At 32.0% G+C, this 26,103-nt stretch overlaps 2 protein-coding genes across 2 annotated transcripts; both read left to right on the top strand.

Moving 5' to 3' along the window:
- Window positions 1–7,794: 7,794 nt before the first annotated feature.
- On the top strand, window positions 7,795–15,656 carry LOC111399344 (PHD finger protein ALFIN-LIKE 1-like). Its single transcript, XM_023026601.1, has 5 exons — window positions 7,795–8,071; window positions 8,174–8,206; window positions 8,940–9,162; window positions 14,794–14,914; window positions 15,212–15,656. The coding sequence occupies exons 1-5, from the start codon at window positions 7,978–7,980 to the stop codon at window positions 15,458–15,460; spliced, it is 720 nt and encodes a 239-aa protein (XP_022882369.1). The 5' UTR covers window positions 7,795–7,977; the 3' UTR covers window positions 15,461–15,656.
- Window positions 15,657–15,717: 61 nt separating this feature from the next.
- LOC111399343 (protein PHOSPHATE STARVATION RESPONSE 1-like) lies at window positions 15,718–18,013 on the top strand. The gene is made up of 7 exons (XM_023026600.1): window positions 15,718–15,950; window positions 16,086–16,216; window positions 16,303–16,379; window positions 16,953–16,996; window positions 17,072–17,125; window positions 17,203–17,272; window positions 17,464–18,013. The coding sequence occupies exons 1-7, from the start codon at window positions 15,886–15,888 to the stop codon at window positions 17,857–17,859; spliced, it is 837 nt and encodes a 278-aa protein (XP_022882368.1). The 5' UTR covers window positions 15,718–15,885; the 3' UTR covers window positions 17,860–18,013.
- The last annotated feature ends 8,090 nt before the right edge of the window (window positions 18,014–26,103 follow it).

The raw sequence follows: 26,103 nt of genomic DNA, 5'->3' as shown, positions 1-26,103 counted from the left end.
TATATAACATAAAAATTGTAGAATAATAAAATAATATTTTAAATAAAATAAAAAAAATATTACCTCAATGTTTTCTCTCCTCATTTTTTTTTTGTCTTCACATCTTTTTTCTTCTTAGAAGCAAACTTCTCTACGTTGTAGATCCTTCGATTCTTGGGTGGACACCCATGTCTTCCAATAGCTAGAGGACTATGAAATTCATTACTTTCACCAGAAGCTTTACAAAATTTGCCAAAATCATTACAACACTCAATATTACTCGTAACTCCCGTGGCATTCGTACTTGTCAAAGAATAACACCTCAAAGTTGATTCATTTTTGTTGATTTTTAATTGAAATTCATCCATCATGTTCCATACTAGTGCACCGTTTTCATAAAAAATGACAGTCAATTCAAAAACTTCATCCAATTTCTTTTGCAAATTGTGATAATGTTGAGCCTCATAGTCTCCTTTCCAATCATCATAAACAACTTTCACCCTTGTGTGAGCCTTTTTAAATATTTTTCCAACGTGCTAAAATGTACTTTTCCTGAAAATTTGACTATTTAGTTTCAGAAAAATCGATAACGAATGCTTGCATAAAAACCCTAGAAATTCAAACAATCGACAAGCACGTTTAACATTTTTCCTTCATCGTAACAAATAGTGAAATGCTTCTTCTTCTTCTTCTTAATGTCCGTATCCAATCAACATATCCTCAACCACATCGCATGCTTCACTTTTCTCATCAACACAAGAAACTTTACAATATACTTTCCCAATTAGCTCCTTTTGAAATTCTTTAAACTTTGAATTGCTGTATATACTGTGAAATTGCTTTTCTACTTCAAAATATGTTACACACGGAATCCATGTAACGAAAGAGTGAAAATCATCACGACTCTCCTTTTCCACCTTGCTTCTTAAAGCATTACTATACTGCTGGACAATTTGCTTAAGTGTTGTCTTTGAATTTGCATAATCATCAAAGAATACATTCAAACTTTCACTACGTTGTGGATTACTTTAGCATCTCTAGTACTAAAACGTAATCCTCTTTTCTTATCAATGTAATTCCTACTATCTTTTTCAAAAATGAAACATTATTATGACCCTTGGCTTCTACTACAAAAGATTGATAATTCTTTGCTATGTCAATCTCTGTTCGATCATTTAGTTCTAGTTTTCTTTGAGCACCTATACCAATTCCCTTGTTACATGAGTAAAATCATGATTTTTGTGGGCTCAACCCATGATTATGCTCAAGTGTAATAGAATAAATCTTGCACTTCACACCTTCAAATACAGTAGCATTATCCTTATCTTTACACCCCATGTTGTTAGTGGATTAGGATTAAGATAATTTTGTTTTCGAGACTTTGAGTTTCCAGCTTGAGGACATGATAAATAAGCAAATCATAAAGTGTTGGGGAAATTTACACCGATTACATGCATATTATATTCACAAAAGCATACCGATTATTTGCATGAAATCGAAACGTTATTTCGACTTAACGAAATAGGATTTGAGAAGCAAAACATAAAAGTTACCGAATCTGAATGCATGGATATGGATTCATCCCTTTCGATTCTTGAACGAAATCAAATTATTCTTTTGATCAAACCTTGCAACATAAACATGTAAACAATGTTAATCATTTCCTGAAATCAAAATAAAATCAAAAGAAATCAGAAAACTGTAGAAAGAAAGATGCAAGTGATGAATTTTTGGTCGAGGCAAGTGTTTGACACTTGATCCTTAAGATGAATTTGCCCCGCATCGGTGCTAACGATTTTTCAACAATCATCTCCCAAGATACAACGACCATGTCAAGCCATAGGAGCACGTCAAATGACTTCGACCAGCAACTCAAACGGAATTCCTTCTCTACCAAAGAATGTAATTAGAAATGAGAGAATTGCAAGAGGAGAATGAATGTTCAATGCAATTGGTGTACCCAAAACCATGTCCATATGATTCTATTTATAGATGTAGAAAGGGTGCAAATGAAGTAGTGTGGACTAAAATATGCATCCTTTCAAAAAGTTGCAACACTTGGCCAAAACCTGCATCTTTTCGAAAAGTTGCAACACTTCATTTCTTCCAACTTTGGTCTGCAATTTCTCATTCATTCAGAATTGGTTTCAAGATTCCAAATATACCATGACGATCTACTCGACGATTAGAATAAGTTGGTCTATTTACTTTTGTAATTTGACCATCGAATCAAGTTCGAATATTTGGTCGAAGTTGACACGTAGTCACACATTTTCATTTTCTACTTTTACACACCATTTCATTTTTCAATTTTTGGTTAATTATTTGAACCAATTCCTACAATCCCCCACATGAATAGAAATTGGGTACGCATATACAAATGCGATGATATAATGCAATGTAGAGAGGGTGCGAAAAAATATTGCATCAGGGAAGGTAACTTCTGGCCTTGAACCTCCCTTAGTGAAATACCATCGGACTTACTCGGCTAATTGGTGAACGTGATGTCTTGAACCATTCAACTTTAGTGTAAGCCAAGATAACGATACTCACACAATGTCTTCCCTAAACCGTTCGTGGTTCTCATGACTTAGTTCATTTTGGCTCTGAACCCTTCTTGGTTCTGCGAGTGTTTAGAGAATTTAAACCTTGAATAATTCTCATTGAAGTGGCCACACTTCACACTCATATAGGTGACCTCCTATTAAGAGTATTCTGCCCTACTCCACTTGACTTAATCAAAATATAGGAATCATTAAAAGAATATTTTAACCTCTTACAACTTTGCAGAAAGCACTTTAATATCATAGGAATGAGTTAAGAAATTATTTTTCCTTAGTGTTTTGTGGAATCCTCATAACTTAGTTGTCCCTTTGAACTAAGATCTTGGGATCTCTAGTTAGCAAGGTAGGGTTATCATTACAATGACTCTAACGTAGTAGGCTTTACCTCATTCCCTTCGATATGCAGTCTTCTTAATCTCTCTTAGTAAATCTCTTTTAAAGGTACCACGAGTTTACACCATTGAGATCAACTGCTTAGTGATATTATGTCTATGACTTATACGTCTAGATCTATCATTACATATGACTTATATCTTATCAAATATAGCTAGCCAATGATCAATTCATTTGATAGATACAAATTATCGCCACCAATAAATCCTCTCATGAAACTACATGCCTCATTAGCTTTATCTAAAACTTTATCAATTTTCAAACAATACTGTTAGAGGATTTCTATCTAATTATTACCCTAGTCAACCATGTTTACAAGTGGATTTCAGAATCATGGATATTCAATATCATCATTGAAACATTACCATGCATTTGAATTATATGAATATTCTTCAAATATTCCAATTGTTCTTGCATGTCTAAACAAACGCTATAATCGGCTTCTACCCATTTAATCCACTTTAGACTTAGTGTATATCATCCTTATAATTAGTATAAGAGTTTTCTATCTTTTCACCTTCATGGATATCTTTCTATGATTATAAGAAAAAAACAAAAGTAACTGTTAAATTGAGTTACTCCCACAATTCTTCAATTAGAAATACATATGCAATCTAGTAACGTTGTATCCACAAGTTTTGAACTTTCCATTTCAAGTTCACAAGCATTAAATTTAACCCCCCACATTTTTGGGTTATACTTGAACTTAGAATTCAGCAACTCTTTTATAGTTCTATTTATTTATCTCTTAGATAATATTCGTATCGAGTGCTTCGTGAAAGTCTATGTACTTTCAAAGTAGTAGTCGTCAACTTGCATATAACATACTTCAATCTAATTAATTTTGATCATCCAAATTAAATCAATGCCATCATATAGACCAGCAATGCTTTCCAAGTATAAACCAATTTTAATTGGTCTCACGATTGAAGTCAATTCAACAATAAAATGGGCTAAACATTGCAACTTCTTCAAACATATGCAACTTATCACATTTGTGACATTTCACATAATAGTTTATTTCAACCATCGGTTGAAAAGTTATGTTCTCAAAAGACATAATCCTACAAGATGACTCACCTTTTGAATTAATCTCTATAAAGAGACACACCCATTGGAAATTAATCATACCAAAAGTCATGATTCTCCATATGAAAAAACACATATTTCCATGCAAATTTTTTCTACAATTTCAAATGATAAGTGACTTAATTCTCATTACTAAATAATGATATCCACTTAAATCATCTCACTTAATTTTATGAAATTAATTGAGGCTATCATCATAGTCAAAGTTAGTATAATTTCAATAAGATATGAAATTTTAGCCAACTAATTTACCATACCATATACTTTCATCAAATAATTGGCATTCTTATATGTTAGGAATAATTTCCTTATTTCCATCCATTCATTATTGGACCCGAGTTGTTTTTAACAATATCCAATTCATCATGACCAATGTGAAGGAATAGCAACTTTTATTCCAAACATTTATACATCCATTGTACAAGTTTATTCCATTTATAGGAATATTTACTTCCATATCATAAGAGATATTGCAATCTCACTTAGAAGAAAATGGCCAATCACAAGTTCCCAAGATGGACATTATACAGAAATATCATATTTTTCGAGGCTAGCAGAAAAATTTCACAAATTAGAATGTTCAAAGTATGGCAAAATGTCAAGCGTAAATCCATTGGTTCAAATTATAGCAACAAATGCATTTAATTATAGTCACACATGCCATTTGTCTTTCCAAATATTTATAGTACACATGCCATCTGTCTTTTTGAATATTTTCATGAAACATATTACCAGATGCACGCAAAAATCTACACATGCTTAAGGAAAAATGCATATGCAAAGATGAAGAAAACTCTATAATTACAGTTATCTTCAAACGTCTACATTCGTATTTTCACATAATATTGGGTTTCCATGCACGCACCGGTTCAAATTTTATTTCCATTTTATGATACAAATATAGCAGAATTTTAAATTGCAGTTTTTGAATAGAACCCAATTTGTTCCCTTTAGTGAGTAGTATAGTTGGCAGATTCGAAACAGATTATACCATTCACAACGAACACAAAATTCATCTTAAGATTGTTGGGAAAATTTACACCGATTGCGTGCATATTATATTCACAAAAGCATACCGATTATTTGCTTGAAATCGAAACGTAATTTCAACTTACCGAAATAGTATTTGAGAAGCAAAACATAAAAGTTATCGAATCTGAATGCATGGATAAGGATTCATCCCTTTCGATTCTTGAACGAAAGCAAATTATTCTTTTGATCGAACCTTGCAACATAAACACGTAAATAATGTTAATCATTTCCTGAAATCAAAATAAAATCAAAAGAAATCAAAAAACTGTAGGAAGAAAGATGCAAGTGATGAATTTTTGGTCGAGGCAAGTGTTTGACACTTGATCCTTAAGATGAATTTGCTCCGTATCGGTGCTAACGATTTTTCGACAATCATCTCCCAAGATACAACGACCACGTCAAGCCATAGGAGCACTTCAAATGACTTCCACCAGCGAACTCAAACGGAATTCCCTCTATACCAAGGAAATGCATAAAAATGCTATGGAATTAGAAATGAGAGAATTGCAAGAGGAGAATGAATACTCAATGCAATTGGTGTACCCAAAATCATGTTCATATGATTCTATTTATAGATGTAGAAAGGGTGCAAATGAAGTAGTGTGGACCAAAACATGCATCCTTTTAAAAAGTTGCAACACTTGGCTAAAACCTGCATCCTTTCCAAAAGTTGCAACACTTCATTTCTTCCAACTTTGGTCCGCAATTTCTCGTTCATCCGAAATTGGTTTCGAGATTCCAAATATACCACGACGATATACTCGACGAGTAGAGTAAGTTGGTTTATTTACTTTTGTAATTTGACGATCGGATCAAATCTGAATATTTGGTCGAATTTGACACGTAGTTACACTTTTTTATTTTCCAATTTTTGGTTAATTATTTGAACAAATTCCTACATAAAGTACCATCTGTCCGTAATTATTTCTTTAAAATTCCAAATCCTTCGTGCTTCCTGTATTCCTTATGGCACTCATAAAGGTCGTCCAATGAATCAAAATGTGTTCCAACTTTTGGTGCTTGCATCTCGAACTCTTTATAACTTAAGAATAGGCAAACACTAATTACTAACAATACCAAATTAGTAATATAAACACAATGACGAAAATATTTTTTTTAGAGATGTGAAGCCGAGCTCAAATGTATTTAGAAGAAATACATGTGTTTACTAAATGTTTATTTATAATACTTGTTGATAGTGTTTAGTACAAATAGGCAGTGTTTATATTTTGGGATTTAGGTCATTATTTTCATACTGAAATCAGGAACAATTAGAGATACTGAATAGTACATACCGGGGCTTTAGTTTTCATAAAATTCACATCTTATAATCCACATTGTTCGGATGTGGTATGTTGGAAAGATGAAAGGTCCAAAACAATTTTTTTTAATTATTTAATAAAATATAATATTAATTAGATACTTCACCTAGATAGTCAGATCACCGTTGTTCCATGATTATAGAGATAAATAGTGTTACTCTTTTTATGCAATTCATCTCTCTCCATTTATAATGATCAATCATTTAAGAAAACTTAATAAATAGTTAGACCGTGCTTAAGACCAACGAAGCTAAACTGCATTACTCATATGTCATACTCGAGCTAAATTTTGCAAATTCAATAAGTTGCTAAAGGTAAGATTCAACTGAATATAATACTTCTGTCCCAAATGTTTTGTATATGATTTTAAGTCAAACTTCTTCATTCAAGAAAGTAACAAGTAGAGGAGCTATTTTATATTTCTAATTTTATTTAAACTCCACAACTTATTAAATTTGAGCAAATTGGTTCACTAGAGTTTTCTTGGCACATTGATATTTAACTTTTAAAGTTTGTAACACGGCGTTCTCTCTCTCTCTCTCTCTTTTGTCTTAGGATTAGGAAGTACATTCTTTATGAAATAAGACAATTATACCCTAATTTCACTTAAAAAAAAGTTTAAATAAATATCTTAAAATGAAAAACAAACTCCATCTCTCTTACTTATCTTCCTATAGTCCATTCTTTCCATATAGAACCGCTCTTGAGTGTCGTCCCATTATAACGTAGAAAAAATATAGAAAATGTAAGACTGACTATCACAAAATATTTCCTTTTTCCTAAATCTAGACGTGAATTTTTCTTATACATTATCGAATTAATATGCCCACTCTTAAGTGTCATCCCATTCTAAGGTAGAAAAAAATATAGAGAAGGTAGACTACCCATCACAAAAGTTTATTCAGCGGGAAGATGAACTTTTTTCTTTTTCTAAAATGTATTATTTTTAAGTGTGATTCATTTGCATTTTTGGGACTCTGACTGTAATAATATTTTAGTTTTTTTTAAAATAATTTTTTGCTTATTTAAAGAGGATGATAAATTCGTCATCTTACAACATATTATGGAGAAAAAAGATGATAATTTTGTATTTCATGAAGTTTGAATAAAGAATTAGCACCAGAATAAAAGGTCAGAGATATTGCACAAGATATGTAAACTTTAAGGGTATTATGCCATTTATCAAGTGATCTAGAGAGAGTCAAAGTAGTTTACATCAATTCTCGAATGAGTTGAAGAATGAAAAAGAAAAATTCAATTTGAGAAATGCCCGATTGGATAAGATAGAGCGAGGCACCTCTATTAATTTTGTACATGTATTTTGTGTCATATAAGGACCAAAGTATCACAAATTTAAAATTTTAGTGATCAATCTATCAAGTGACAAAAACTGAACACCTAACTTGCTATTGTACCACAACTTGAGAATGCACTGCAATTTTCTCTCTGGCTTCGGATTCTCCCGTTACATGCACTCTCAACGCTCAATTCTTCACCCTCTTTCTCAGCATTTCCAATTCATACAATTCTTTCAATCTATGGATTAATCTGTTGATAATCACTGAATAGATTTTAGATCGCATAATTTATATACTGAAATGGCTTCAGTTTCTTCAAGCCCCCGAACTGTAGAGGAGATCTTCAAAGATTACAGCGCTCGTCGTGGTGGAATCGTTCGTGCTTTAACTGATGGTACTTTGTATATTCGATGCATACTTACAAGAACATGGAAAATTAATTTTTGTAAATATTTAATTCACTGTGGAATATTGTTTTCTCTTTTGGTTTTTACAGATGTGGATGAATTTTACGGCCTCTGTGATCCAGGTATTTAATTTTATTAATTTTTTTAACACATGTCAATTTATTGTTTCATGTACACCAGATTTGATCATTTGAGTTCGACTATGATTGTTAAGAGAGTGAAAATTTTGAATTTGGGGTTTTTTGATTAATCATGGATTTTGGTTAGTTTGAAGGTTAAATTAGCTGCTATTTGATTAATATTGAAAGTTAGTTATAGAAATCTTGTAGCTTTAACCTTGTTTCCTTTTGGAATAGGACTATTGTTGACGCTCGAGCAAATTTATGCTTTTATTCTGCCCTGGAAAATATAATTTTACGGCAAAAAAAATTGCAAAGAAATAATTTTTATATTTATTTATATTTTAACTTTTCTGTACCGATCTGTTTTCAATGGAACAAGTATTCTCTGCTGGGATTGTTTGCTGAGGAAATGGTTTTACCTAAAACAGACCATTGTAACTATTATTTTTTATTCTTTACTTGAGGTGGGACATGAGTTTTCTGTTTTTCAATTGTTTATGCTAAACTTATGTATGTTAGTTTATTGGGCATTGGAATATGAATACAAAGTTCAAACTTTGGTTGATCTTCTTGTTCTATAAAAAGTAGTCGGAATGAAGCTCTGTCTGTTTCGTTATTAAGATCTCTTTTCAGCATACAGTCTTCAGGTTCATTTTCCTTCATCTGTTCATATTTTTGGTTTTTTGTTTATGTAGGTATTCATTTTTTGCTTTTGGGCTTACCAATTTTGCAGAAAAGGATAACTTGTGTCTGTATGGACACTCGAATGAAACTTGGGAAGTAAATTTACCAGCTGAAGAAGTTCCGCCTGAGCTTCCAGAGCCAGCACTTGGGATCAATTTTGCTAGGGATGGAATGACCCGTAGAGATTGGCTTTCTCTAATTGCTGTGCACAGTGATTGTTGGTTACTCTCTGTAGCTTTCTATCTTGGAGCCCGTCTCAACCGAAATGAAAGGTGCATCATACTTTTTTGCTACATGAAACCAGATGGAATGGTTTTTTATCTGTGGAATTAGCTTTCTTGGTCATGCATTCTCAAATTGTTTTTGAACTGTAAATTTTTTGAGAAACTTTGACTTTGAGTCGTTTTCAAGGCTGATTAGGTTCCACACATTTAGAAACAGAATTGAACTGACTACACATTTAGAAACAGAATTGAACTGACTACTGAGAGAACCATGGATGCGTTTCTTCAGTTTATGTTTTCCTTTGTTCATCGAATAGGTCAGTATAAGGATACAATAACATATTAATTAAGTTCCGAAGTTTCTGAATTTTAAAAGCTGTAAATCTGATTTAGATAATATTGAAGTACATGTTGTATTGAAATTCACATATTGATATTTTTTATTATTACCCAGCTCTACTGATCAATATTGACATTAATTTGCTTAAGTATAGAACTTCTCTGGCTTTGATTTGGGTTTTCCTGTGGCCTTTTGACTGCTTACACCTAATTTTGTAATTTTGGAAATGTCATCCAATTGGAAAATTGGTTTTGAGATTTTGAATCCTTGTTCAATAAATTTGCTCCAGGTTCAGCCTGGATAACTATATTGTTACTTCTTCTCTAAGAAGCACAAATACATGTAAACTTATTGCATACCCATATTTGATACGATACGCTTGGACACCCTTCGATACATATCGGTTACTTGTTTTTTAGTTATGTTATATTTTCGATACATGTCAAACACCTTAGGATACATGAATAAGAAGAGTTATATTGGTTTAAAACTCTGTCAAAACTTATTATATTATTGGCAATTGATGACATTTTTTTGACTTAATAGGTAACTATTGTTGTTTTCAATAACTTATTGAGAATCCTTAATACTTATTAATTAACATGGAGCACCTACTCTTCTGTGCACTCAACTAGAAGAACAAAATAACTCCACAATGAGCTGAAGAATTGATTTTAATTCATAAAAATCTGCATTTTTTATTAAGAAAATTGAATTTTTATCCAAAAGGAGAATTCAAATGTGGGACATTGCCACAAACTTATTTGAGTACATGAAGGCATTGGGCTATTTGAGGTTGTTAATCTATCATTATATGAGTTAGAGTTGGACAGTGTTATTTTTAATAATATTAAAGAAATTGATGGCGGTGATTTTAAAGAAAATGAAGTGGGGTTAAGGATTAGGTAAAATATTTTAGTATTTTATTCTATTTTTATTGTCAGGCTTCTGCTTTAATTTTTTTATTTATTTTTTATAGTACACACACACACACACACACATATTCGCTTATCCTAAGTTTTGTTAAAAAGCTTTATTTGTGTACCTGTCTCATATCGTATTCAAATTACATATCTCAATGCATGCTTCTTAGTTTTTGCCTGTTAGTGCGTGATGATACTAATATAAGGTGACTTCTAACACGAATTACTTGCAATCAAGTTTCCTTAGTTGATATCATGTGTTTTCCTTTTACTTCCCCTTACATACAGTTCTTTTATGCTACATGATGTTCGTGATAGTATATTATTTGAAGTTGAATTCTACAACCAAATGTAAGCAATCTATGAATATCCAAGACCATGATTAAGAATAATCTGTGTTACCTTTGGTTGTTGACGATGATGGTCGGACTGTAGTATAGGTATCGAGTACGTATCTAAGTGTTGGATATTTTATTTTCTAAAATGTAGGATATGGGACATGTCTAAAAGTAGTCCAATTTCGGACATGGGTAGGTGGATATATCTTTTAAACTTCAATTTTTTATCAGATGCAATTTTGAATAGATCAAAATCAATCACAAAGAAGGAAATAAGTATTGAATAAGGGGTTAAGATAAATAAAATATAATTTTGGGATTTAGCTTTCAATTATAGGAAGTTAATTACTAGATGTTATATACAATAAAAAATGAGGGATTTGTTTTCAATTTGAACTTAGTGGAGCACTATGGGGTATTCTATAGAACCTATTTTCATTTTATACAAATAAAACTTTAAATCATTGATACAGAGAGGAAAAGAAGGAAAAAAAGAAGAAAAGGGGGAAAAAGAAAGAAGAAGAAAAACCTAGCTCCGTCGCCTTTATCCACCCTCTCAACGGTGGTGCTAAGTTTAGATGGAGTATAATTGGGAAAGAAGAAAAAGGGAAAGAAGAAAAAGGAAAGAAAAAGGGAAAGAAGAAGCAAAAACTTCATGCCCGATCGAAATTTGGAGGATCCGACACATATTCTATACCTATGCACAACACAGGCACTTCAACCATTTCGAAGAGTCCGAGCATCAAAGGTTTTTGAAGTCAGAATAATCAATTAAGTAGATGATGCGAACCCATGTAGTAATTCAAGCTACGGAACCCACAATAAATTAAATCAAACCCAAGAAAGCCGAGAATCAAGGTTTGGAAAAGATCGACTCGATAAATTATTGAACCAAAGAATCAAGACAAATGCAAAAAATATCTTGACCCTGTGATCATAAAACTTATGAATCTTACTTAAATTGTTGAATGCTACAAGAAATTAATCCTTGATAATTTCGAAAATTCATTCAATGAAGAACAAGTTAAAAGCAAATATGCTTCTCAATATTATCTCTCAAATTTTATTTTTTACAAAAAAAAGAGTGAGTCATATTTATAGGTAACTCATAAAAACCTTAATTAAGACGGAATTTAACAAAAAAGATGTAAAACAGATACCATAAAAAGAGTTTTTAACTAAAATAGAAGTCTAGGCAAAATTTGGTTAAATACGTCCCAATTTTACTCTATGTGGCCGCATAGGCTTATTTGGTGCGGTTGCATAGGCCATTCCTCCACCTTCAATTTGGTTACTGCATGGGTATGTGCGGTCGCACTCAGGTTTGTGCTATGCTGTTGCATAGTAGTCCCTCTTGCTTCCAACTTTGAGTTCTTGATTCAAATGTATTACAACTTGTTTCCACTTCCACTCCCACTCCCACGCCCACGCCCACGCCCACGCCCAACATGAAACATGGTCTTAGGCTTGTTAATTTCACCCTTTTGGACTTCGTAGGTTGGACGATTGAATGGCTTCATGGACTCTATTTGATCTCGAATTTGCCCTTAGCGTCTCCTCAACATACATCAAACTCTTGATAGCTGGTTGCGTGCCTTGGATCCCATCATTAGAATTCTCTAGGTCTTATGGATTAGGGGTTATATTGGTATAGTTTGAGGGCACATAAGTATTGTCGGATTATTAGATATTCTACAGAAAGATAAGAAAGCGCATAATTATCCTTTTTTTCATGTTTTAATTTCCTTTCACGCGTTAAGTAACAATGCCGATAAGTGAATTATCCGCATATGTTGCACAAAAACTTCTATCACGGTCATTTTTATTTCTTTATCAATAATATTTTATATTTTTAACTAAAATTTTTTTATTAAATAATAAATAGGTATTCTTATTTAAAAGATTTAAACAAGAAAAATTAATGATAAGCATAAAAAAATTATACTATATAAATGAATAATTTAATTTACCTGTCGACGATGTGTCATGTCAATATTTTTTTTTTTTTTTGAAAATTGCATGACGACGTGTCTGACTATCGTGTTGGACACACATTCATGTCATTGCATCATAGATTGTGAGGATGCAGTTGACTAACTTTGTGCAAATAATTTCACCACTTCCTATATATATATATATATAAAGCTCCGACAACAAGTGTTTTTTTTCCTATTATCGTTTAAAATTTGATAACATTGGAGGTGGTGATGCTAAGTGGGGATTGATAGATATTATCTGTTCTGTGATTGCTTAAAATAGATTTGGTTGTATAAATATGCACATTTCAAGGGATCTCTATGATGCTACATAAATTGCTTGTTCTTAGGGACCAAAAGATGCAAATGATTTAAGGAGCCTATGACATGGTTGTAACATAATAAAGAAACCAATTTGGTTTTTTACAAAAGTAGAGAAACCAATTTGGACTGTTATTCGCAGAAACTAAGGTCAGGATTTGAGTACTATCATGCACACTGTGGTGATACACGAAGTGCTAAAGACTTGTTTGCTTAAACTGATGATGTCAAAGAGAAAACCTCCTCGTTATTTCTCAAACGAAGCTCAAAAATTGCGCATTCTTACTTTTCTCTCATCTTACAATTTCTCATTCTAGTGGACCATGATTGGCCATTGTTATTATGATGAAGGGAAACTGGACCTGGATAGATCAACATATCTCTGCAGTTAGCTGACTTTAAAATTTAGGCATTGCTAATTTGTCATGTTAGATATATGTGTTTGAAACTCTTCCTTGCATTGATATTTTTTTGGTCCTGGGGAAGTGAACTTTGTCAGATGTGACAACAGAGCGAGCCAAGTCTTTGGAGAGGATCAACTTTAAGTTGTATTTAACCCAAACTCATCAAAATTTTTGATTTACCGTATTTTGCTCACCTTCTATTGATTTATATTTTATATTTTGTTTAACCCTGAGGGACAGCACAATGGTTAGACCTTGGGTTTAGTTTTCAGTGATCACCAGTTCGAGCCCCCTTCAGAGCCACTGAGGTGAGTAGTCGATTGTAAATTTTAGGGTCCCATGAAATTAATCGAGATACGCGTAAGTTGGCCTAGACACTCACGGTCATTAAAAAATAAAAATAAATAAATAATAATACACACACACACACACACACACACACACTCTTTGTCTACACGTGATACAAGGTTGCTTGTAGCGGCAGGCATACAACTTCTATTGAGAAAAATATACATGAATGAATTATTGCCATAATACATTCACTTTTAAAAGAATCTTGATAGTAGCAATGGCGTTGCCTCAAATTATCTATCATTTATGCAAGTCTGATACTGTCATTGGAATGCTTTCTATCTAATTTGTTCCATAATATACCAATAATTCAATCATGAGGGGTAATTCAGTGGTCAGACTTTGAGTTTGCTCTCTAATGGTTATCAGTTTGAGTTCTCCCAGGGCCATTGAGGTGAGTATTCGGCTGTAAACATTAGTGCCCTGTGGGATTAGTTGAGGTGTGTGTAAGCTGGCCCGGTCACCCACGCTTATTAAAAAAAAAAAAAAAAAATAATAATAATATACCAATAATTTTCTTACTTTGAGCACAAGCTTCGAAAGTGTTTCAAGCTCAAGATTTTGATGGCACCATCTATATCTTTTGCTTTTTGCAGTCGAACCAACTTTGTAGCAGTACATATGTACCCGGGACCTGTCTCTGAATTACAGTTTGGGGGAAGTATGTAGGAACTTGAACAGTTGAACACATTGAAATGATTTTAATAAAATGCTTTTACTCCTTGCCCCTGTGCATATCATATGATGTGTAGCCAGGAGTCCAGTGAAGACAATAGGTATTCTGAAGTATTGATATCATGTATTTTTGTGTTGATACGTGTAGCCAGCAGTTTTTTGCTTGTTTTTGCAATCATTTAGGACTGCTAAGTTTTAATTAGAGATGAATTACTGGCATCAATTATAATTAAATCTATTTACTGATTTTCATTTTTGGGATGTGCATTTCCAGAGAGGCTACCACACTTGTGGCCTGTGATTTATTATGAGGATCCATCTAAATATATATATTTCTTTCTGTTCTTTCAGGAAGCGCCTTTTCAGCTTGATCAATGATCTGCCCACAGTCTTTGAAGTTGTGACTGAAAGGAAACCTGTAAAAGACAAGCCAACTGCAGATAACGGAAGCAGATCTCGAGGCAGCAAAAAGGTAGGGTTGGCTCAAGCATATCTGTGTTCCACTATGGATATATTTTTGTTGGATTCTGTTCTTTCTGTTCCTGAGGCAAACCTAAGGTTGGGTGAAGGCACAGTGGAATTAATTTACATTTCAAAAGAAGATTTATGTACTGATAGTTAAAACAGGGTTTGGCTGAAGCAATGTCTTTTTGTACCCCAACCTCTTTTAAGGATTTCGTTTAGTTTTTGAGCTTTCTCATGATCACGATGTCTGATGCTCTTGCACCTTCAATTGATTTAGCTCAATTCCTTTTGTCTTTATTTGCAGCGATCTAGTGATGGTCAGGTGAAGAGCACCCCCAAACTGGCAGATGAAGGCTATGAGGAGGAGGACGATGAGCATAGCGAAACACTGTGTGGAAGCTGCGGTGGAAATTATGATGCAGACGAGTTCTGGATTGGCTGTGACATTTGTGAGCGGTGGTTCCATGGGAAATGCGTGAAAATAACTCCTGCTAAAGCCGAGAATATAAAGCAATACAAATGTCCATCTTGCACGAAGCGAAACAGGCAGTAGTGATTTGTTACTAAATCAACTGAGGATTTGTAGTGTTCATGGCTGACGAATTAGTATAGCAATGTCACCTTTCTACTATTTTGTAATTGTAATGGATCTCTCTTGTAACAGTTGATTGCAGTGAGGATGAAGTTTGTCTCCTCAATTTCGTGCTTGATTCCTATATTATAAAGCTAGTATAAACGAACTTGATTTCTTGAGATGTTCTAAATATTATGTCGTTTGCATGTCATGTTTCCATGGGCGGACTCGGGCAAGTGATATATGCCTAGATCCATTCCCTCTTTTGGCTTGTATATATTTGGGTTTTTTGAAGATTTTCATACGGTGCAAGCAGCAAAATTAGGGATGTAGGCGACACATTTTGATGCATGTCTCTGTTGTGATTTTTAGGTTTTTTCACCAGGTGATGTAAACAAGAGAAAATGAGCTTGAAATTTGGGCTCTTTTATCTTGGTTTGCTCCGTCAATTACAGACAGACATTTCATGGTATCTATTTACGTATATTATTAACAATCTCTTGCTCGTATCTTTCCAGGAAATTGCTTTTTGTAGTGTTGTTTCTATCTTAACGTAGTCTTTTTAAGTGGAGCAGAACACTATTGCTCATTCCTTGCCTGGCAGGTTTGCAAGGTCGCCTAGTTGCAACATGAGCTCAAGTCGGACGACTGGCGCTTCAAAGGAGCGGTTGAAATGGACGAATGAATTGCACGAATTGTTCGAGAAAGCAGTTAATCAGATAGGAGGGCCTGAAAGTACGTGTGATTATCGAAAATTATGAATAAGTTAACTGGTTTTGCATGGCTTAATAAATTTCTCCGTGGACTGTATGATCATCCAGGGGCTACACCAAAAGGAATTCTGAAAGCAATGGCAATTCCTGGATTAACCATATTTCATGTGAAAAGCCACTTACAGGTTCTCTCTCTCTCTCACACATGGATTATGCAACTTGTTATGGATTATAGTCTTTAGTTTTAAGAGACAATAATTAGGAAAGCAATAATAAAAATTTCGCCTCAGGACAAAACTGTGAGGCTTACAGCCACCATGCGATCTCCAGGTAGAGGAAAAGTATGATTAGTCATTACATATTCCAACACCCGTCTCTACATAGTGTTAAAAAAAAAAAAAAAAAAAAGGGATAAAATTATTGGGAATATGACTTTGTGTGTGTATGTGTGTGTGTGTGTTTTTTTTTTGGGGGTACCCGAAGTAAGGTAAAATATTATCAAAGTAGTACCAATCAAATGCGATTTATGAATTCGGACGTCCACATCCCATGTGGGATTATGTTCATGCAACACTATTTTTTCATCAACGATAGATAGGAAACTAGTCAATCTCACGAGGTTTGTGATTCAACTCGTACTGCTTATATCAGCAAACAATTAGAATTTATTTTTTCATTTTGTAATTAATTTATGTATCCATGTCTCCTTGAAAAATAATGTAAACATTATCTGAGTCCTTAATTCGTTTTTCTCACAGAAATACAGGATGTCAATATTTACCCCCGAAGGTGGCCACAGTGAGTCAACTTAATTCTTGTTTTCTCAAATTTCTCATTGTCAAAATATAAAATTTTATATCTTGTGACATGTAGTCGTCAAGATTGAGCGAAGAAGTATATCAGAGGAACTACCAAATTTTAGCACAAAATCGTGAGACTTCTTGTTTATGATGTGAATATTTGTGTTTTGATCATGTTAGTAGTATATTTATACTGATATTGTTGTAGAGGTGCTCAGCTAAATGAAGCATTAAGAATGCAAATGGAAGCACAAAGACGATGGAACGATCAAATTGAGGTAACTGTACTTTACAAAACCAATATCAGAATTCATTCACTCGTAACTGAGATTCAAATGCTAAGAAAAAATCATCGAATCAGCATGCGAATATCTCATGACTTGTATTGATCACCACGCAACTGAAATGTTCCAAAAATAAAATTTGAGACATTATGTGTAGCATTTTCGTTTTCTACTCTTTCCTATAGGTTCAAAAGAGCTTGAAAATGAAAATTGAAGCACAAGGAAGATTTATGGATCGTATCTTTGAGGAATACAAGAATCGGGCACCCAGTACTATGCCAAAGAAGCCTTATTCTTCTGCACTATCAATGCCTTGTCTAAGTGAAGAATCTGATCAATCAAATGAGAAGGAATTTGAATCTGATTCTGAAGTTGAAACAAAGGGATTTGGAGATGAATTTCGAGCACCAAAAAAGATCAAAATCCATGAAGAAATTCAACCAAATTTTAATATGTTTCATCTTGAAGGAATGAATAATAATCCATTTGCAGTAAATGATGAAATAGGACTTTTTCCATGGAGTGTTGGAACCTTTCAGTCCCAATTGCAGCCAGCTTCGTTATACAATCCTCTAAATTAGGTTAAATGTTGCAGCAAAATAATGTTACATAAAATTGGCTTTGTTGTGATGATGTTTGTGTTATGGTCAGATTTGTAGTATTTTCTGAATAATGACCATACTATGTTATAGACTTGAGTAATAAAAACTAAGCACATATCATGTTCGATTTGTACTTGCTTGTGAAGTTATGATGATATGTGGTTTATACAATCTTAAATAATCAAGATATGTGTGTCTTAAATGACGCTTGGTTTGGACATCAACAAAAAAAACTAAGGTTTATTTTCAATAAAATTGAAGTGAGTAGCGTAAATTGAATAAAACTATTTTGCCACTTCGTTCGATTTATTACTAGATTTACCAAAAGAGTCAAAGAAAAAAAATCCCCAATAACTGTGACACGTCTTGTTAGTTTTGATATGTCATCTCTACTATGATTGTGTTAGCATACGTTTTGTTAACCATTTAAGTCTAATCATCCCTTAATTTATCTTCGATTGTATATTTTCATTTCTTATCTTCTCCATTTTATTATGCATATACGTCCTCCTTTGTTATAAGTACATTCATCTTACAGATGCCACGTTCTTAAACTGCTCAATACGGTGTTTTTTTTTTTTTTAATATAACATTTTGTAAAGCACATTTTTTTCCCACACAAAATTTACGTAATACTTTATTTATACCATCTTAAATCATGCCTTACATCATCTTCAGGTCCTCCTTTATTTATATTCAGACTTGAATACTTAAAATCACCACTTTAAAATGATTGAAAGAGATTTGTTTCAATCCAATTTGTTTGTATGCCTATTACCAATATGACATTTTAAAGCATATATATTTTTTGGTGGAAAGAGCGTGATAAATTGTTGTAAAATACTAACATGTGATTTTTTAGAACAAATATACTTGTTGAATTATTAAATAGACGTGCATTAGATATTATATTTCTCATAATCAAGAGAATACTTTCTTACTCTCTTTAAAATATAAATATTCCATTACTAGCCATATAAATTGAAGCACCGTATTTTTAAAAGATTAATTTGTTAGGAAGGGAGATATATATAATCTTCAATATTCTTAATTAGTAAATTTTTATTATAATTTTTTTAATTATCAGTTGAATTACTTCATCTAAAGATTTATAGATGGCGAGTTAGAAGAGTTATTTTTATTCACAGGTTTTAATCATTTGGCCCCCGTTAAAATTATAATTTATTTTTCTATCTTCTTGTTAATTACACATTCTCTAATAAAATAACATTAAATGTAAATCTAAAACTTTTTTTTTTTTTAACCATACATTTTTCAGAAAAATAATATTCAAGATTATAATCTCAAATAATAGAGATCAAACGTAGACTAAATATGAAGTTACTATTACTAAGCAAGAAGAAACCTTAAATCTCAAATAGTGATGCTATGTGTACGAAGGATGTTGACAAAAGACATTGACAAAACATAAATTGACAATATTTATATCACTCATTTCAAAACCAGATTTTGAAATCAAAACAAATTAATGACCTAAATCTTGCCAACACCTATTTTGTTACCAAACTTTGTCTACCTACTTTGTGCAAGTAGATTAATTGAATCTGAAATTGGGAGCAATTTCCTCTTTTTTCTCAACTGTGCGCAATAAAAGTAAAAATAATAAAAGAATGGCAGCTGCCACACGCTTTGGCCTACAAAACTGCAAATCAATCACTTTTGGCAATAGTTACGGAATTATTAGTACACTTCGAGTTGAGCTTGTTTGATTCGGATGACATTTTGTAATTAAGCCCTTTTTTTAGCCCCATTTTGAAGGAAAAAATGAATTTTTAAATAGTGTATTGATGTAAAATGTGTAGTTAAAAAATAAGAAAAAATTTTGAATTTGCGTTTAATATTATTTTATTGAAGAATGTGTGGTTGAAATGATGTGAAAATACTGTTTAAAATGTATCACTTTTTTATTTTTTTTCGAAGGATGAGAATGAAAGCGACTTCTAAAGTCAAAAAAAAAAAAAAAAAAAATACAGACAAAAAAAAAAAAAAACGTGTGATTTAAGTGCTACGAAACTGTTGGGTGTACAAAGTAGTCAATGATTTGTTATAAGAGATTATAAAATGCAAGTTTTTAATTTATAATGTCTATTTCATTACATAATTCAATCTAACTTTCCTATACTTTGCCTAGCAAACTGCCATAAGATTATCAATAATTTCCAATTAATTAGAGTTTATATTTTAAACTTCTTTAGGTTGCATATAGTTTTTTCATAGATATTATATTATAGACACAAAATTGTTTTTTTTTTTAAATCAAAAAGTAATTACCTTAAAGAAGTGTTTTTGGGCTTCAAAAAAGCTCTCCTAACACACATTAAGTCTAGTTCAACATGGTAAATTTGTATTATACTCAAATTAACAAGAAAAAGTCACAAGGTTTAATAAATTTTAAAATGTCTATCTTCTTATCATAATCTGCACATATTCAAAATGAAAAACGTGCCAATATAATGTAATAAGTTCATTTGACCAGATAAGAGTTCCAAAGTTGAATAAAATATCGTATGTTTATTTTTCAATTTACTTTGGTCCAACATACTCATTTCGAGAAGAAAAGAGTTTAGGGTCCGTTTGATTGTAAAAGTGGAAAAGGCAAATCAATTATTGGAAAAGAAAAAACCACCAAAACCATAAGAATTCGATTTCTACTCAATTGATCAAAAACATGTTTTTAAGTATTTGTACCTTGAAATTTGAATTTCAATTCCACTAACGTATCAACCAGCCAAAGTAGTAAACGAATTCCTCGAATGTGACATTTTTCAAGGAATTTAATGCTATCAAATGGACCCTTAAATCCTTGAACAGTGTTGCACTTTGTTAATCCCAAAATGAGGATTATTTTTGTGGTCATCAAATGTTGTACACATTAAATAGGAGGGGTGAGGATTCATTTCAATTATTATAGCGAAATAGCAAATTTAAGTGTCAGAAAGGGGGACAAAAATAAGAAAGAAAAACTAAGTCTTACCGAAAAATAGATGACATCTATCGTGAGTGGAATTATACATTGCGAAAGAAAGTGAGACACTTAGTACTCTTAAATTTTAGGAAACATTTATAAGTAATGAACTATGTGGGAAGTGGGAAGTGAAACACAACCTAACAAGTTCATATTTTTAATAAATTTAGAGTCAATTATGTAATAAGTTTTATTTAAATGTTCAGTCGAAGAGAAAATGTACAATAAAATATAATTCTCTGCAAATTTAATAGACCCTGTTAGATCCACTTAATTCGATAATAAGTTTTCAATTATCAGGGAAAGAAAAAGTTTCGATTTGCCTTATAGAATGCTAAAGCTAAGTAATTAAATCATAGAAATTTAAAGAAAATTGACAGCTTTCACAGTGCTACCCTTGTGACCAAGATGCCAAACTCGTGAACGAACCTTTGAAATGGCAGGCACCAAGCATTTCCTGCACTAATTTTTATTATTGCTCTTGAAAAAGGTCCTTGGGCAATTTTGTCTAGGTCCCAAATTTTTTGAGTCATCTCGATTGTCAGTTATACAAATTAAAGTGATGGATTTTGATACCCAATAAATTCAGACAATGATTTAAAATAGATGTCAGATAATTTATCAACAACATAGGCTTGGCTCGATCAAGAAACGAGCAACACTTTTGGAGAGTCCAAGTAGTAGTTGGATTTATGGTTTGGTTAGTGCGTTGGTCCATTTACTCTTAGCATAGGTGGTCGTGGTGTGTGTGGGGGTGAGGCAATAGAGAGGGTGAGGAGAGGCAGCCGGTTCTTAGAGTTGGATGAGAAAGTTTCAATATAATACCACCACCCTTCTCGTTTGTAGGGTTGAGAAGACTTGCGGCAACCGAAGTAAATGTAAAGTTTTGGGTCGAGATTAGGTTGGTTGGTGGTTTTTCTGAACCCGAATTCAAGATCTCTTGAAACTTATGCAAAACACATAAAAATAATACTTTATAATAAAAGAACTCAAAAACGTATATTTGACAGTGGCAGTTAAATATAATTTGATGTAAATTCAATTCCGATGCAGTGGTACGGGTGGTTGAAGGGTTCATGGTGTGGGGGCTTTGATTAGAGATGATTTGGGAACGGTGATTGCAGCTATCTTATAAAGAATAACCAGGGTGATCGGCTCATGGCGCACCAGGCTGGAATTCACATTGACGACGTGGAGAGTGACTTCCTATGACTTTTTAAAAAATTAGGGTTGGTTTTTTCTCGTCACTTTATTCCTCGTGAAGGGAATAATGCGGCCCATGTGCTTGCAGCTCGAGCTTGTTTAGTTGATGTTTTATTTGTTTGTACCAATGGTATTCCGTTTCTTGTCTCGACTTTTCGATGGTGACTATCAGTTTATGTTTCCTCATATGCATTTTGATTTTAAGTTGGGGTTTCTTTAAATTTTTTGGTTATTTTGATGCAGTCGAACATATTTTTCCAGGTAGAGAAATTTTGGAGCTTTGTTTGTTGCACCTAGATTTGGGTCAAGGTAGAGATTGTTAAGTTTTGTACCCCAAATTAGGTTATTTTTTTAGAAAATATTGTTTCCTTATTTTCCCGTGATTTTATTGGAAAATATTATTTCCTTATTTTCACGTAATATTATTGAAAATATATTATTTCACATTTTTTTTTATTTTTTCCATCTTCTCGACATTTTTAGGGTTTTGTATGTCCCTATAAATATGTCGTTGTTCATTCAATTTAGGTCAAACATTATTGCCTAGTTCCTTGTATTTTCTCCATATTCTTTAGAATAAAAAATCGATTCCTCTACTAATTTCTCTTCAATTGCTTTACTTTAATCTTTTTTTTCGTTGTGATCTTATCTACATCACATATTTCATATTGTGTCATTAAATCTCAATTTTTGCATCACCTCCGAATTAATAAGTGGTATCACAACAATTTTGGTAACTTGTTCTCAACAGTTCACTCATGTCAATGTTAAGCTATTATTGATCTTTGAAAAAATCTTACATATAGAGAGACATGCCAGCTTCGTTATACAATCCTCTAAATTAGGTTAAATGTTGCAGCAAAATAATGTTACATAAAATTGGCTTTGTTGTGATGATGTTTGTGTTATGGTCAGATTTGTAGTATTTTCTGAATAATGACCATACTATGTTATAGACTTGAGTAATAAAAACTAAGCACATATCATGTTCGATTTGTACTTGCTTGTGAAGTTATGATGATATGTGGTTTATACAATCTTAAATAATCAAGATATGTGTGTCTTAAATGACGCTTGGTTTGGACATCAACAAAAAAAAAACTAAGGTTTATTTTCAATAAAATTGAAGTGAGTAGCGTAAATTGAATAAAACTATTTTGCCACTTCGTTCGATTTATTACTAGATTTACCAAAAGAGTCAAAGAAAAAAAATCCCCAATAACTGTGACACGTCTTGTTAGTTTTGATATGTCATCTCTACTATGATTGTGTTAGCATACGAGTCTCTTCTAAGTCTGCAATTTTGTTAACCATTTAAGTCTAATCATCCCTTAATTTATCTTCGATTGTATATTTTCATTTCTTATCTTCTCCATTTTATTTTACATCTATTGACAATTTAAATCTCAATTTGTTGGATCATTTGACTTGGTGATCTAATGTGTCTAATTATAAAGTCGTTATTACTGTCGTGATCGTTAATACTATCGTAAGTTGTCAATTTTGTTTTTTATTTTCGGTGGCGAGAAAACATTTATACCATCTTAAATCATGCCTTACATCATCTTCAGGTCCTCCTTTATTTATATTCAGACTTGAATACTTAAAATCACCACTTTAAAATGATTGAAAGAGATTTGTTTCAATCCAATTTGTTTGTATGCCTATTACCAATATGACATTTTAAAGCATATATATTTTTTGGTGGAAAGAGCGTGATAAATTGTTGTAAAATACTAACATGTGATTTTTTAGAACAAATATACTTGTTGAATTATTAAATAGACGTGCATTAGATATTATATTTCTCATAATCAAGAGAATACTTTCTTACTATCTTTAAAATATAAATATTCCATTACTAGCCATATAAATTGAAGCACCGTATTTTTAAAAGATTAATTTGTTAGGAAGGGAGATATATATAATCTTCAATATTCTTAATTAGTAAATTTTTATTATATATTTTTTAATTATGAGTTGAATTACTTTATCTAAAGATTTATAGATGGCGAGTTAGAAGAGTTATTTTTATTCACAGGTTTTAGTTCAATCTCACCATACTACATATCTTAAAAGTTTTGTTGAGAATTAAAAATCATAATTCTAGGAACTTGTTTGACAATCATTATTGTAGAAAAAAAGAATTTTGAATAGTGATAAGCGAACATGTAATTAAAAAATAGGAAAAAGTTTTCGGTATACATGTAGAATATTTTATTGTATGAATGTATAGTTGAAAATGATCATGTAACAAACTATAAAATAAAATAATGTGTCAAACAGGCATTAGACCACCAAGAACAGTAAAATTGCAATAAGAAATTAAAAATATAAAAGAACGCATTATATTTATAGAAGTTCGTCTCAATGTAAGATTACGTCCTCTTTGTTGTTGTATTAATTCACTATGATGAAAAAAAATTTACAAAAGAAACCGCACACCATATTTTCTATAACGACTCTCTTTTTGTTGACCACACAAAATTCTAATGGCAACTCATATTTATAAGATAAATTAGATAAAAATCGAAATTATAAGTGTGAAATTTCTCAACTATCCTTACTGAAATTTTTGTCAAAGGCCCGTAGCTATCGGGAGATTGATCCTCCCACTGGCTCCACATGACGAAAATAATTAAATTTTGCAGCTAATCCCCTTTTTCATAAGATGATAAATATATTGAATTAGATTACTATTTTGTTCGAGAAAATATTTAGCCGGATTTATTCAACCAGCACGTGTATTGACAGTAAAGCAAATTGTAAATTTATTTCATAATAATTGTATTGTGTCACTTTCTATATAGCTGTCATGAGTCGTCTCTTTTATCTATATAAATTTCCTAGCAATAAAATATTTATAATTATTGTACAATAAAAAAGTGGACAGTCTACTTGCTTGAATGCGACTTCTAAAGTCAAAAAAAATAAAAAAATAAATACAGACCAAAAAAAAAAAAAACGTGTGATTTAAGTGCTACGAAACTGTTGGGTGTACAAAGTAGTCAATGATTTGTTATAAGAGATTATAAAATGCAAGTTTTTAATTTAGAGTGTCTATTTCTTTACATAATTCAATCTAACTTTCCTATACTTTGCCTAGCAAACTGCCATAAGATTATCAATAATTTCCAATTAATTAGAGTCTATATTTTAAACTTCTTTATGTTGCATATAGTTTTTTCATAGATATTATATTATAGACACAAAATTGTTTTTTTTTTTAAATCAAAAAGTAATTACCTTAAAGAAGTGTTTTTGGGCTTCAAAAAAGCTCTCCTAACACACATTAAGTCTAGTTCAACATGGTAAATTTGTATTATACTCAAATTAACAAGAAAAAGTCACAAGGTTTAATAAATTTTAAAATGTCTATCTTCTTATCATAATCTGCACATATTCAAAATGAAAAACGTGCCAATATAATGTAATAAGTTCATTTGACCAGATAAGAGTTCCAAAGTTGAATAAAATATCGTATGTTTATTTTTCAATTTACTTTGGTCCAACGTACTCATTTCGAGAAGAAAAGAGTTTATGGTCTGTTTGATTGTAAATGTGGAAAAAGCAAACCAATTTCTTGTAAATTGGGGAAAAAAAACCACCAACACTATACGAATTCGATTTCTACTCAATTGATTAAAAACGTGCTTTTAAGTGTTTGTACCTTGAAATTTGAATTTCATTTCCACTTTCATATCAATCAGCCGAAATAGTAAACGAATTTCTCGGATCTGACATTTTCCATAGAATTTAATGCCATCAAATGGACCTTAAATCCTTGAACAACGTTGCACTTTGTTAATTCCAAAATGAGGATTATTTTTGTGGTCATCAAATGTTGTACACATTAAATATGAGGGGTGAGGATTCATTTCAATTATTATAACGAAATAGCAAATTTAAGTGTCAGAAAGGGGGACAAAAATAAGAAAGAAAAACTAAGTCTTACCGAAAAATAGATGACATCTATCGTGAGTGGAATTATACATTGCGAAAGAAAGTGAGACACTTAGTACTCTTAAATTTTA

The sequence above is a fragment of the Olea europaea genome, chromosome 9 (assembly GCF_002742605.1).
Source record: "Olea europaea var. sylvestris chromosome 9, O_europaea_v1, whole genome shotgun sequence".
Taxonomy (NCBI): Eukaryota; Viridiplantae; Streptophyta; class Magnoliopsida; order Lamiales; family Oleaceae; genus Olea; species Olea europaea.
The sequence above is the reverse complement of the archived record's forward strand: the minus strand, read 5'-3'. Positions and strand labels throughout refer to the sequence as shown.